General features: G+C 35.3%; 4 protein-coding genes across 5 annotated transcripts in view; 1 reads left to right on the top strand and 3 right to left on the bottom strand.

The window, feature by feature from the left end:
- The window catches only part of LOC108689504 (lissencephaly-1 homolog), a 17,831-nt gene extending 16,877 nt beyond the window's left edge, over window positions 1-954 (bottom strand). The window contains exon 1 of the mRNA XM_018196284.1: window positions 836-954. The gene's annotated coding sequence lies outside the window, so the exon portion shown is untranslated. The remainder of the gene's footprint in view (window positions 1-835) is intronic.
- Window positions 955-1,273: 319 nt separating this feature from the next.
- Window positions 1,274-4,146, top strand: LOC108689505 (methyltransferase-like protein 5). Its single transcript, XM_018196285.1, is given in 5 exon segments — window positions 1,274-1,481; window positions 1,566-1,687; window positions 1,875-2,030; window positions 2,183-2,525; window positions 3,549-4,146. Coding segments are annotated over 5 exon segments (945 nt in total). The 5' UTR covers window positions 1,274-1,453; the 3' UTR covers window positions 3,845-4,146.
- On the bottom strand, window positions 3,863-6,448 carry LOC108689502 (putative aldehyde dehydrogenase family 7 member A1 homolog). Its single transcript, XM_018196281.1, has 9 exons — window positions 6,089-6,448; window positions 5,705-5,921; window positions 5,405-5,592; window positions 5,125-5,324; window positions 4,938-5,053; window positions 4,729-4,857; window positions 4,565-4,674; window positions 4,201-4,461; window positions 3,863-4,087 (listed from the first exon to the last, which is right to left on the bottom strand). The coding sequence occupies exons 1-9, from the start codon at window positions 6,245-6,247 to the stop codon at window positions 3,875-3,877; spliced, it is 1,593 nt and encodes a 530-aa protein (XP_018051770.1). The 5' UTR covers window positions 6,248-6,448; the 3' UTR covers window positions 3,863-3,874.
- Window positions 6,449-6,604: 156 nt separating this feature from the next.
- On the bottom strand, window positions 6,605-12,238 carry LOC108689501 (exportin-6-B). 2 transcript variants are annotated; one of them, XM_018196280.1, is made up of 16 exons: window positions 12,033-12,238; window positions 11,684-11,904; window positions 11,124-11,315; window positions 10,880-11,039; window positions 10,529-10,785; window positions 10,290-10,456; window positions 9,910-10,216; window positions 9,431-9,523; window positions 9,191-9,359; window positions 8,987-9,125; window positions 8,532-8,890; window positions 8,120-8,447; window positions 7,604-7,801; window positions 7,255-7,533; window positions 7,002-7,167; window positions 6,605-6,920 (listed from the first exon to the last, which is right to left on the bottom strand). In XM_018196280.1, the coding sequence occupies exons 2-16, from the start codon at window positions 11,846-11,848 to the stop codon at window positions 6,843-6,845; spliced, it is 3,057 nt and encodes a 1,018-aa protein (XP_018051769.1). In that variant the 5' UTR covers window positions 11,849-11,904; window positions 12,033-12,238; the 3' UTR covers window positions 6,605-6,842. The 2 variants fall into 2 exon arrangements, with proteins under 2 accessions (XP_018051769.1, XP_018051768.1); XM_018196279.1 differs by having other exon boundaries at window positions 11,684-11,887.
- Between the last annotated feature and the right edge of the window lie 2,716 nt (window positions 12,239-14,954).

Genomic DNA, 14,954 nt, shown 5'->3' with positions numbered 1-14,954 from the left:
TATATATAGAGAGAGAGAGAGAGAGAGAGAGAGATTTAATGCGATGGAAATGGCATCGACGATCGATGATGGAGCCCGAGGTCTCGGGCTCGCTTCGCGCGTCTTCGATCGACAGGTAGACAGAAACAAACACACAGAAAGAGAGAGGAGAGAGCAAAGTCGCAATGACAGCTGATCATACATTATCGGAACTATCTGTCAAAGTAGCTCACGCGTCGCCGACAAAATAAGGATGCTGCGCCGTTACCGAGAGACGTCTCTCTCGGAGAAGGTTGCTGCGCGACGCACGCCTGACGACGATTGTGACGCGAGGCCAGTTCACGCAGAAAATCAATTCGCGTCTGGTGACGTGCGGCGTGCATATACACCGTCCACAGACAAGGTCCGGACGCTCTTCGTTCTCTTTTTTTTTTCTCCCTCACGCGCGCGCGACAGTCGCGCTCCGAGAAGAATCCCCCCGATGACGGCGACGGTGGCCGATGACAACGGTATTCGAAGCGTCGCGGAGACGAGAACGCTGACGTCGACGTCGGACAAGCGCGCGCGCGCGCACGCTCGTCCGAGCAACTATCAACGCGATTCTCGTGCCCGACGATTCGAATGAATGTATCGAACACCGTCGCGACATGCGGGATGACCGTTTGTTGTATATCGCGCACGGCCATTTTGCCAGAACCCGTCACTCGTCTGTGACCGCCGCCACCACCGCCGCCGCCACCGCTTCTCTCTCGCCACCGGTCCTCGCTTTCGACGCCCCCCCTCGAGATTCCGCGTCCCCGGGGTTACCATCGTATGTTTTGCAATCCGTAATCGAGCCCTTTCAGCGAATACTCACGTCTGTTTCACGGAGCAGCGATAACTGTGGGAGACAGCTTGAGTCGGGAGCGACGAAGAAGATTTATCGCGTGAAAACCGGGACGATCGCCAACTATCGGTGAACACCTCGGGATCACTTCTGCGATCGGACTGGCCCCCGCAAGGTGGCGTCTCGCGGCTGCGCATTTCCGACGCATGCGCAGCCCCCGCCGTTGTCCGAGTTTCCACTGAATTTCGAACCGTTTGAGCGATATTGGCGCCGTTGACAATATTTCGCGGAACCACAGTTTAATCATGCGTTGGTAATCGCAACTCGGACGATAACATTAAAATCACAATTTTAAAAATCGTGTATTATTGAATTTTAAATGTATAAACGTATCTATAAAATTAATAAATCATTAAATACTGTGCTGTCAGTTTCTTACTTTTAAATTTTAACAAAGAAGGACATAAACTGTCCCGTAAAATATCCAGTTTTTAATCTGATCGGAGATCAATTGCAATGTAATCCAATGGGACGCTTACCGAAAAATCTGTTTCTCAGATCATCTGTAAAGGTTAAGTTTAATAAAAATATAACCTATATGCACGATCGCGTCATTGTTTTAAATATTGAATTATTCATATAAATTTGATGGCTTTTTCACAACCGAATGCAAGAGGTAATTCTAATGAGAACTCAATATTCTTCTTATTTTATATTTTACACATTTTTAATATTTTTCTCACTTTGCTCTTATCTGTAGAATTGCAGAATAGAAAGATCTTAGAGGAGCTACAGTTGAAGAAGCAGATGCTTCTGAAACAAGGAGTCGCACCAACTTTAAATACATTGGGAGTTTCATCAACTGGCTCTGTATCAAATATAGTAAATATTCTTTATCAATGATAATTAAAAGGATATTCCTGTTTCTTTTTTTTTTTAGCTAAATTTCTTGTACCATTTATCTTTCTTTTTTGTTTTTAATGTGGAGATGAAAAAAGAAAAAAAAATCTTTGCAAGTTTAATTTGTAAAAAAAAAAACAGATTTTTAATGCATATAATTTTTTTATAGCCTGCAACACAATCCAATGATGGAGTAGCAATGAGTGCGTCAGCAAGAGCAGCATTGCATAATGCACATGCAGCTTCGTTTGGTTATTTCGTTACGCAGGACTCTTCCTTTGGGAATCTGATATTACCAGTTCTCCCTAGGTTTGATAATAAATGAGTCATCTATGTATAAACGCGTAGACAAAAATTATTAAAGACTATATGCCCACAATGTTAACGAGAATCTTTTATGTCAAGGAATTAGATTGCTTTTTTATATAAATATTTGTTGTAACAAGAATCTGTTGAGAAATCACAATCTTCAAGTAGATAATGACTGGACTTCGACTTCGTCAATTAGAGGAATATCTACAGCAACTGGATGTGTTTGAAAACCCAAAAGTCACACTCGAGCAGTATGCCACCAGTGCACATATTGCTGCACATTTGTTATACACTGCACAGTCGCAGTTTGATGATATAAAAGGTAAAAGCGTGGCTGATTTAGGTTCTGGATGTGGTACATTGTCATTAGGTGCCAAGATGCTTGATGCTGAATATGTAGTTGGATTCGAGATAGATTCTGAGGCAATTGACATACAATATAGAAATTGCAGTGACATAGAACTTTTTGTTGAAGTCGTACAATGTGATGTGCTGCAATATTTACCAGGTATCTATATATCTATATATATGTACGTTACAGTCAAAATATTAACTTTAGTAAATGTATACATTAGATTGAGGCGTCAAGTGTCTTGCCGATCAGTGCGATTGACTTACAATCTGTAGATCTGGGTTCAAGCTCTGGGTATGCCCACATATGCGATTTTTCGCGTTTTAAGAAACCAAAAATGATTCCATCTGGTAATTAAAAGATCTTTGATCATCAGCACTGTTCAGATCTGGCGTTAAACTGTAAGTCCCATATATCAGTCACTGAATATATGTATAGATTCTCCCAGACTTGGATATTAAGTTAACTAATTTCCCAGAAAATAATCCATTGTTACAAAAATCTCGTGAAAGGTAGGCCCATCTTGAGATGTTGCGCCATTGGCAAATGTATGTTGACTATACAAACTGTAATAAGTATATATTTACTAAAGTAATCACTGACTATGATATAATAACTATAAGATTAACACTGATTATGATATAATTATCTTATTCATTCTATTTATTATAGATATAAATCCAATGATATTATATATAAATGTCAATATGAGCCAATACAAGATATTAATGTGTAATACAATCAAAGCTTTATTAACCAATTGTATACGTTTCGAATCCTCTTCAGTACATAAATTAATGATACAAAAATAATTAGTTATTAGTAAGATCACATTATGACAACTGTGTCCAATCTTAACGGACAGTTGTACATCAAATTTGGCAATTTTTACGTTGAATCAGAAAAACATGGGATACACCTACTCCGTTATTGAATTAAAATTTTTTATAGCGAGTATAAAAAGCGATGTTAACAGTTCAAATGCTCGACGGATAATGATTTATTGTTGAGCATTCAAATATGTTAATATCGTTTTCATACTCGCTATAAAAAATTCATACATATCATTGGATTTAATCTTTTGGGCCTATTGTTAGTATTTTTATTACAAATATAAATATCTTATTGATTATATTTATTACAAATATAAAAATACATATGTATTATTTCATGTTACAGGAAAATTTGAAAAATACTTTGATACTGTTATAATGAATCCACCTTTTGGCACTAAAAACAACGCCGGCATTGACATAAAGTTCTTGGAAGCAGCAATCAGGCTTTCGTCTAATACAGTTTACTCTCTGCATAAAAGCAGCACACGAGATTACGTTCTATCAAAAGCGACACAACTCGGCGCGAGAGGAACAGTGATAGCCGAACTCAGATACGATTTGCCGAGAGCTTATAAATTTCACAAAAAAGCATCTATCGATATTCAAGTGGATTTTATACGATTTGAATTAAAGCGTTAATTCATTTTTGCAAAAACACGCCTGTTTAATTTATTCGAACTTGATGCCCTGAGCCAAAGGTAGCTCATTTCCGTAATTGATCGTAACAGTAGCACGTCGCATATAATGTTTCCATGCATCGCTTCCACTCTCACGGCCTCCACCCGTAGCCTTTTCACCACCAAACGCGCCGCCTATCTCGGCACCGCTAGTACCAATGTTGACATTGACTATTCCACAATCTGATCCATGAGAGCCAATCCACTGTATGACGAATGAAATTCGATAAGTATATAATATATTCTATTTATACATTGTATAAATTAATTGGTATTGTAACGCATTTGCCAACAGCATATGAGTTTTTACACATTTACCTGAAATACATTTCCAATACTTTTAGTAAAAAGACTACTGCTCAGTCCTTGCTCAACGCCGTTATTAAAATCGATAGCCTCCTCCAGAGAGTTTACTTCTAAGATGTAAACGATTGGAGCGAAAGTTTCCTGTTGCACTATTTCAGCTCTAGCCGGTAAACCTGAAATGACCGTTGGCTCGACATAGAAACCAGGTCGCTGTATTTGTTTTCCACCGAATTCTATCGTGCCACCGGCTTCTACAGCTTTCTGAATTGCTGCCTACAGTGAAAAGTATTAAATTAAGCAAAAAAATTTTTTTCTTTCATATATACTAAAAAAAGATAAATTTTCATTTTGTTTAAAAGAAAATTGATGTACATACTTTATATGCGTCAACCGCTGGCTGATTGTGCAACGGTCCATACAGCACACCCTCATCTAATGGATCTCCGACTCGATCCATTATGCTTTTATATGCCGTTTTTAATTTCCCTACTAATTTCTATGTAATGATGATTAAATATTCTCATTTATATTTATACCTACCTAGAAATTCGTCCTTTATCTTCTTATGTAATATTAATCTTCTGGTAGTGGTACATCTTTGTCCAGCTGTTCCAACGCATGAGAAGACCGCTGCTCTCACTGCCATTTCTAAATCGGCATCCTGTGCGACTGTTGAGAGAAATAATTACAAATACGTTATCCATGGTATAAGCGACATTACGGAATTGATATTTTAAGGAGACATGTACCAATTAATGCGTTGTTACCACCAAGCTCCAGTAGAGATCTTCCAAATCTTTCCTGAATCTTGAGAGCGACTTGTCTTCCTACGTTCGTGCTTCCGGTAAACGAAATGAGAGGTACTCTAATGACATCGTTAATAACCTGTTCAATACGACATACATAATAATGTAATAAGTCTAGATCAGAACTGACCGTTTGTCATTCACCAGAGTCTCTCCAACATCTGGTCCACCCGTGATCAAGGATGCGACGGAACCTGGGATACCATTGCGCTCCAAGACGCTCGCGATTATCTTGGTGGTCGCGATGGCTATCAAAGGTGTACTCAACGCTTCTTTCCAGACGACGGTGTTACCGCAGACCAAAGCGATAGCACTGTTCCAGCCGTATACCTTAAAAGGCAATAAATTAAAATAAATTGTAAGCTCTTAAGTGGAGTGATTACAAGATTCTCTCTGGGAATTATATTCACTGCTATAGGAAAATTGAATGCGGAGATAATGCCAATTACGCCCAAAGGATTCCACTTTTCCAGTAGCGCGTGATTCTTTCTCTCCGACGGAAATATGCTACCGGGTAATGTTCGTGATAAGCCGACTGCATAATCGCATATGTCGATGAATTCCTGGACCTCACCTATACCTTCTGGCAATATCTTGCCTATGATATCATATACTTTGTGTTAATTAAATAGATCTATAAACATTTCGACTTACAATTACGGGTTGTATAGCAAGTAAAATTGTAACGCTTACTGAAATGATTTAATTACCCATTTCTAAGGATACTAAGCGTCCCAATGGTTCCAAATGTTTTCTGTGCTCGTCCCCAATTTGCCGTACAATATCTCCTCTGGCTGGCATCGGTATGGATGCCCATTGTGGCCACGCTTTACGTGCTTCTGTTATAGCATTGCTAGCTTCTTGCGGCGTGGACTCGCGAACCTTTGCTATCACTTTGCCGGTCGCCGGCGATATTGATTCTATTAACTGAATTTAATATCAGTTTAATTATTTGTCTTTATTTATTTTGTGGTAAATCGCTTAATGTTTCTTCATGTTATAACATAATTCATTTAAGATTCTCTCAGACTTCTATAATGTAATCACTCTATCTCGACAAGATTATTATCTGAGACGAGATTAATGTCACATACCTTGCCAGATCCACCCCATCTCCCGTCATAGAGACCGGGATTTTCGATATTGATACCTAATTGTTTTAAAAATCCATACTTCGGATCGGTCACTAAGTATCTCGTCATCTGAAATTGGGAAATATGGCAACCACCTTTTCGTAGTAATAAACGTGACATTATCAATCGCTTGTTATTGACTAACCGAGCACAAAGTATCAATAAAATACTTGGCTTATCAGACTATTTCTATTTATCAAGAAGAAGAGAGGGAGGCGAGAAAGATGATAAGAATACAAAAATATTAGCACTGTATCTGAACACAGCAGTAATGATATAAATAAGTTGTACTATTAGCAACTTGTTGAATGAATCTTTGTAATAAAGCACGTATTATTTTCTAGCGTTTATCCATTTTATTAGAAACAAATATTTCTGTAAAATTTAGAACAATAAATATAATTAGAAAATCTTTCTATTTATAAAAAACAGACAATTATAGACATATAAAAAGATGCGTTTTATTCGCAATAATAACATTTATAACATCACAAAAAGATGGTGCGGCAGTGGTATACACAGAATGGTAAATCTTTACAAAAGGTTTGTCGTTTGTCTTTTTTTCGTTTCATTACAGTTAAATGTCTCTTGTATCGGTATTTAGAGGCACTCATAGGAGAGATTCGGTGGAAATGTTGATGTTTCATTTAAATGCCACTGTAGAAGTCTTATGGAATAATTTCATTGTGAATATCGTTTCGAGTCGCAATTCGCTTTAACCTGGTCTACACAGCTGATAACATCTTAAATCTGAAATGAGCTGGAGTACTGATCTAGTCAAAGTTGGTTGATCCTAAAAAAGAAGATATAAATAGTTTATATGATTTTAATGCGTGCTTATTTTTTATATTATCGGATATTAAGGATAACATACCGTGGATTTATCAAAGTTTTCCAATAAGGTGGCTCTCTGCATATCGTCTACGCCTTCACAAGTTGTCAAGAATGTTGGCAAAAAATGGCCAAAGAACCATCCTATGTTAACAGATGCTAGACTGTGAATAGCCGCAGCTATCTCGTCTGCCAACAAATTATGGGATCTGTAAATTAAACAAGATATAAATGAACACATTATTAATATAAGTTAACATATTATTAATATCAGTAAAAAGAATATCGATACCCACTGTTGAAATAAAACTGTGAATAATGCCATCAAAAATCTTTCGAGAAGATGAACCTTGAATACAGCCCGTTGATAAAGTCGCCATCTGATATTTAATTGTTCAAGGCTCTGCAAACTCTGTCGGAATATATTGACGTCTGACTGAAGTAGAGCTTGACCAAAAGCCTCCAAAATTGCTACCAATTCTTCTTTGTGCTCGACAGGTTCATCTTCTTCAGGATGTCCAAGAGTCCGCAATACCGAAGTATTATAGAAATACTGCCATCGGTGCATAAGAATACTAAAAAGTAATACAAAACTTGTGATTTTAAAAAAAAAGAATATGTGTACTATCATATTATCAATATTACCTGTGAAAGAGTTTCAATAAAACTAACGTCGTATCTGGATGAGCACTTAGATTGTTTCCAATAGCAGGCCATACTTGACCTAAACACAGATTTGTTACTGAAGGAACAAATGCTTTAAATGCATTGCTGGGTGCTGATACGACGAGTATTAAAATTTCCAGTAACTGGTCCAATGCAGGACCAGCAGAAATATTTTCCCTATGAATGAGACAATTTATATTTTTTATTAAAATCGTGACATTCAATCTTTAGAAGGCAATATATTTTCTATTTAAAATTCTATAACAAACTATACAATTTTTTAATTAAAAATACTAATAAAAATTTTTATTTTAACTATAATCTCAGGAAAAATTTAATATAAGTGAATAAAATAAAAATAAAATTCATAAAAAGTATTATTTAGTAAAATAAAAAAATTAACGAACATATTTTTATTATTTGGGTAATAATCTAATATTATTTTTTGAGAATTAAATAGTTCTTTGCTTTCATATTATAATATTTTATATAAACCTGGTATAAAGTTGCAGCATGCCTTGAACAGCGTTTTGCGTAAATTCAGGACCTAATTGTTGTTGTAATACTGAAAATGCCGAGTGTAAAAAGTTAAGTAATAATTCACATATACTCTGACACCTTATCACATAAGACAATAATTCTAATGTCCTGTTTATTATTGATTCTAAGCATGAATGCAACATCTTTTTTATAATTGTTGACGATGACGCACAGTCTTCTAGTAGCTGAGTCAGTGGCATTATCGTAATCGAAATTGTCGATTCAGAAGGCACTGGTTGTCCTTGCATACCCAAAGGTGCTGACAGAGCTAATATCATAGTACCTAAGAGCAAAACATTTCAAATTTTTATATATTTTTGTTAAAAAAAAAAAGATAATTGCAAAGATTTACGAAATAATGACTTACCCAATAACCTTTGCCTTGTTGCTGCATCACCAGGTGATAATATAATCCCATTTATCAATGCCCTACGTAGAACTTTAATGGTATCTGATTTCAAGTACGGATACGTGCCCATAGAAATTAGATTCCGGAAAGTTGGTTGGTCCCATAAGATGGGCTTTAAAATGGCGGTGATACTTTGGAAAAGATGAATGGCAGAGTGAATGAGATTTGCAGGAGGTGAATGATCACAGGATGCAGTGTACGTCGTTGCCCAAACACACGAATCGATGCAACGCTGACAGAATGCTTCCTTAGCCTTTTCCGGTCTTCTGGCTATCCAATGACACCATGCTTGAAGAGAAGCCAAAAGCTGTGAATGTCTAATAGCGCAAATCAATACATAAGTACATCATCATTATGACTATATATTATTGATTGTTCATATAAAAACATATAAGAACTAGTCAAGAACTTACACTTCTATGAGATCTATTACGATAGCAGATGGTTGAATCGCCGCTTTATATAGCTGATTATCTCTCGCAAACATACACGCCTCCAGAGTTTGTGATACAACTTCCTCTGCTAAGCTTTGATCGATATTTGTTTGATCTCCTATTGACATAGATAATTATATTTTTTTGTAAAATCAAAAATTGATAAATCATTTAACTGCTTACCGATGAAAAGAGAATATAGTCTAGTTAAAGCTTGTGTAGTTGATGCAAGATCTCTCAGATGTGCATGTACATTTGATGCCTCTGTATCATTTAATAAAATGACTTGGCCATTAGCAACTGCCGCGCCTAATTCACCGAAAATAATTAATCCTTCTCTCCACGAATGGTACTAAAAAATATCTAATATTATAAATATTTTCATAATAAAGACATAGATATATTTTGCCAATTAAAAATTACCAATAGTGTAAATATTGGGATAGGTGAGATGTCAGCAATTTTTGCCAAACATTCTATATTGCATCTTAGAAAGTGTTGCCACTCTGTTTCTTCCTGAAAAAAAGATCATGAAATTTTCTACAAATATATATAATATAGACATAATTATTGATATATATATATATATATAATATTAAATAAATATAATTATCGAATTGTATGTAATATATAAATATTAACAATTATGTATATAATAATTAATGAGTCTATTTTCTGTGACTATACACTAGTGTACACAATTGGAACTTATAGTAAGATAAATATATGTTTGATATTCGATTGAAAGCGAGAAAAAGAATTCTAGTGTAATCTAATGCAAAAATAAAAAACAGACTTTATAATATTTAACTACTATTTAACTACATAATAATTATATTTATAATACAGGCATAATTAGTGATTTAAATAAAAGTTTATACAACACTTGTAATTAAACTTACATTCTCGTCTAGACTTTCCGTGTCAAGATCTCTCAATACTCGAGCATTGAGCTTAAAACTCATTTTTTGTAAAATCCGTTCCGCAAGGGCTAAGGCGACGGCAGAATATCGCGATTGAGTGCTCTCCAAAAGAGTTGTCCAAACGTCTAGACAACGCAAATATCCGTTTACAGTAGAAGCTTGTTGGAATGTGTGATGGCACAGGACTTCCAATAATGTATTTACTGGAAATTTTGAGCTCGATTCCATCCTTTTCATATGATTTGTTATAAATAATTGCAAAAACTCTGTCATTTTTTCCATGTAGCTGAAAGAATGAAAATTTTATTTCGCATATTGAAAACTTATCAAAATTCTTTGAAAATGCATTTGGTGCATACCTCTCCTCTACCGAATCCAGACGTTCCATTAACTGGAATAAACCAACACCATTCTGAAATATCTCCAACAATAAGGTGTCAGTTGCGTCAGGCGAACAGAATGGTCTGTATAAAAGTTCATTGATTGTAGTTAAAGCTTGAACCGCCATCTCAATTTGCTTGCTATTCTGAAAACGTTGACAAATACATAATTTATCTCAATCTGCTACTATTATTCTTCCATGAAAATAAAATCTTACCATTGCATCATGATACTTGGCACATGAAAAAATGGCATCTAATAAGTTAGTGGAAATATTGCCTGATACGTCTATCCAACTAAACAGATGTGCCAGAACTTCAAGAGTAGCTGTGCACACTTCACTAGTACCTATTGCTAATCCCTCGACATCTAGTACTGTACGTGCAGGTGCAAGACTTTGTCCACTGGTAGGTGATGGAGGTGGTGTCACTGTTCCAGAACGGCTTTGCAATTTTGTAGTTTCTTTCAAAAGAACTATTAAAAGTAACAAAGTGAATTATGAAATCATTAATGATTTCATATATTACATGTACGTGTTTGTAAGGTATCCTCAACTTTGGTAATATACCTGTAAGTGTATCCAAAGTTAGAGGCACTTGTGCACTTAATAGTCTGAACAGCTCGCTTTTCCTGTGCATTGGTAAATCCTCTCTCGGCGTGGCTAGTTCTTCTGAAGCTGTTCTCAAATATACGAGTCCCAGCAGTCTTGTGTGTTTATGGCTTAGCAACTGTTTCACAGAAAGCAACGTAATATATAGCCAAATTCATATTATATATTTTATTATCAATGTAGATATTCTCTATTCACAAACCTGTAAAATATTAGAGTAAAAATCTGGATAGAAATGCGGCCAGTCGTGTCTCGCTATATCCACTACCAATTTCACTACTTTATTTCTCACAAAAGACGCAACGTCCCTTTCCAATGACAGTGTATACAAAGTGGATCTTGTAAGAGCTCTATCTTCCCAGGGAAGGATGGGCCATCGTCTGCTGATAGTTGTCTGGCAAATAATTCAGTCTGAGAAGTATCGCATCGCCGAAAAAAATATTATTGGTGCTTTCCAGCAAGGCATACAGTATAATACAGTAATCATTTCATTTTTGCTTAATATTATCAAACAACAAGGATATAATGATTCACTGTATTACAATGAATACTTTCCAGTAACGTGATTTTTTAAGTAATAGATACAAGTGTCTTCATTATTACTTTCTGCATGCCAAGAAAGATGACTTGTGTTACTAAATAGAAAATATTCAAAGACTGATGCTTATTGTATTGACTTGTCATTAAATGAAAAGCATGTACTGTGTAATCTTGCTGTAAAGCATCCTATGTTTTTATCTGTAAAGTAGCTCACATAATTACCTCCAAAGTGGACAGAGCAAACATACTGACATAGTGATTGCTCGTGGAGGACAAAAAATGTAGACAGGGTTTCCAGGAGTCGATCTGCCCGGCGAATTCCTGGAAGCTGCGCTCAATCGTGCGTTTCCTCTCGTTCGTCGTCTCCGGACAGAAGAACTCCGTCATGAGCTGTTCCAGATTCTGCAAAGCGGCCGCATCGTCGTCCTAGAAATGTTCGCGCACTTTTCGCAAATTTCTCTTTCACTTTTCTCACGCATTTGACAAGCTCTACGCGGTACCCCGATAAAATAAGACACGGGCGTGCCATCTTTTTATCGCGGATACAGCGAGATCGCTCGAATCTCTTTACCATGGTAGCCTCTGTGGGAGGTGTTGCAACGTGCACAAAAAATACAGTGTAAATATATTGGTAAATATATAAAACAAGGAAGGTTAGATCTTCACTTGTCAGACGTCATTTTTCGCTCATCAGTCCAGACATCCGGAGCTTCTGGACCTTCTGGACGGCTTCGACGGTATCCCGTCACGTCCCGTGCGCAGTCGTGTGCGCAGTACATTCGCATTCCGCACGAGAATGCTATCAATCGGCGGATATTTGCGCAACCGGAATCTGATCACCTGATTGGAGTATCCTAGGGGGGGGGAGGAGGAGGTCTAGTTTGTCGGGTCAAAAAAATCGATTTTTTTTTAATTGCATTTTCGGAAAGTTGATAGTTATGAAAATATATTACCAAAGCTGTTCACAGAAATAATGTAAAATAACTGAGTTATTCATTGTTTCTAAATGGTCTAAAATGGTCCGCAGGTAGAGATTAGACGCACTAGAGTTTTGGTCCGTCGTACGGATCTTTGATTATTATTGCTCGGACAAAGGAACATCTGCCTATCTCTATCTCTTTTTATAGAATAGAATTTATTACATTTCAGTATATACAATCAAGAAAGGGACTTGATTTAGGGGACATAAATACTTAACTCATTCACACTTTCATACCTCGTCCGCAAACTATCGCACATATATTATTATAAATTTTTTATACTTATTCCTTTACTTTCCTACTTTTCTAGTTAAAGTCTTTCTGACTTCGCTTCTTTACCTATTTTATTTCTTTTCGCTTTATTCGCTTTTTTTCTCATAGCTATATCTACTTCCAATATTATATATTCTCGTTCAATACATATTATCTCTATCATGATATCTCTATATCACAATCTTATTACCGTCTATTATTATCACATACTTATATCTTATGCCCGTATTTATAGTCAGATCTTTATTTAAGGTTTCCTTAAATTTAGTTTTAGATGCTCAGCAGCCAATGAAATAATTCGTACAGTATATCTGAAGATAAATTTAAGGAAGCTTTAAATATAAGACCTAACTATGAATAAGGGCACTACTTACTCCTTAATTCACCTTACTTATTTTCCTTTTCTATCCATACCATCATTCTACCTATACATTTCCTCCCTCCTCTTTTGAGTCTTTCCTCATCTCCCTTCTTCTTTTTGCTTCTTCCTTTTCTTTCTATAATTTCCTTATTATTTCTCCTTTCACCTCATCTAAATCCTCATCATACAATTTCCTTAAGATTTTCCTTATCTTTTTCTAATTTAATAAATCTTTCTCTTATTTCCGAACATTCCTCTACATACTTAGTGCTTTAAATTATCTTTTCCCTTACCACAGAATATACTTTTTCTTCTGCTTTTCTACTCAATATTTATTACCTTCCTCCAAGTTCCCACATCTTAATTTGAACAAGGCTCTCACCTCTTCTCCTTTTTTCCCTTCCCCTAAGTTTTCTTTCTCAAATATTCCGGAACCCTATTATTTGCCTCTATTTCCTTATATCTCTCATTGTACCTTGCCTTACGAATTTTGCAGTTCTCCCACCTCTCTTTCCCTGTTTATTAATTGATCCTCAAAATCTTCTTCCCCATGCATCACTTCTCTTTTATACTCTATTCCTATTGTAATACCTCATCCTTTTCTGTCCGTATACATCTATTCTTCTTCTTTTCTTCCCAACTCGCGTTTGTCAAATTTTCTTATCCTTTTCTGATTTTATTTTATGCTTAAATCTCCTTGCTTTTATTCTCCATTCTACTCTATCTCTTTTTATATTTCTGTTAGATCTATTTAGATTTTTAGGACGCAGAGAAAATCGCTCGGTACTGTTTTGAACTCCGAATCAAAAGATTATAAGCGAAACAGAAAGCAGTCTATAAGATATATGGATCGTCGTCATTTTAGAGAATCTGTAAAAACGTGCTGATAGAAAAATTAAAAGAAAATTTTACAGCAATCGACTTACTGTGGAAAAGGAAATAGAGTTTGCGAATACGAGTTCCGCAAAATTAGCAAGAACGTAAAATGAGAAAATTTTAATTGAACAAAGTCATCGTTACGCATAATCGAATTTGTCATGATGAACTGAAATTTGATGCTTACATACTGTATATAAAATTTATTGGTACTAAACTCAATTGTATGAATACGAATTAGTTAATTTCTTCAAATACAATCGTATAGAAACAAACAGAGAAATAGGTATTGGGTTGTCCGGAAAGTTCGTGACAAACCTATATAATTTAATAAATGTATACTAAAATTTAAATTTTCTGCGTTTCAATTTTCTTTCAACATCGACACGAATTTTCCGGACAACCCAATATGTAAGTACTATATATAACACATATAATATTATATATATAATATATATTTATACAAAATTTCGAGACTTTGAAGAGATAAGAATATTAAAAATATACAGTCGTACCACTTTAAATTTATAGATTTTGCAGATATAAAATACAAAATTTGTAATATAAAACAATCAATAAAATAAAATAAACTGTGAGCAAACATTATGTGTTCGTTGCTAAAATATTTTTTAATTATACTTATGTGTTTAAAATATCAGTCATGGTGTTTTTAATCTTCTGAAAGTTTTTTTTAGTTCAGATATTAACACATAAGATTTAATACTGTATTATAATAATCTGCGTTAAATTTGAAGTTTTATGTATTGCCTTCCTGTAATTATTAATTAATTGTATGACGAATTACACTTTACATCACTTTCCTTGAATTTTTATATAATCTTATCCGTATATCTTAAAACCAAACTTTATTTGATTTATTATACTTTTACAAAGTTTATATACCCCCCATAATCATTCCTTTAAGTATGCTAACACATGATATCTAATCTGATTTATTATCTAATCAAGAAATCAATAGTTTTAATTGCATTTTCTATTAAGT

This window comes from Atta colombica, unplaced genomic scaffold (assembly GCF_001594045.1).
Source record: "Atta colombica isolate Treedump-2 unplaced genomic scaffold, Acol1.0 scaffold27, whole genome shotgun sequence".
NCBI classification, from domain to species: Eukaryota; Metazoa; Arthropoda; class Insecta; order Hymenoptera; family Formicidae; genus Atta; species Atta colombica.
Note: the sequence above shows the minus strand (reverse complement) of the source record. Positions and strands in the feature narration are given on the sequence as shown.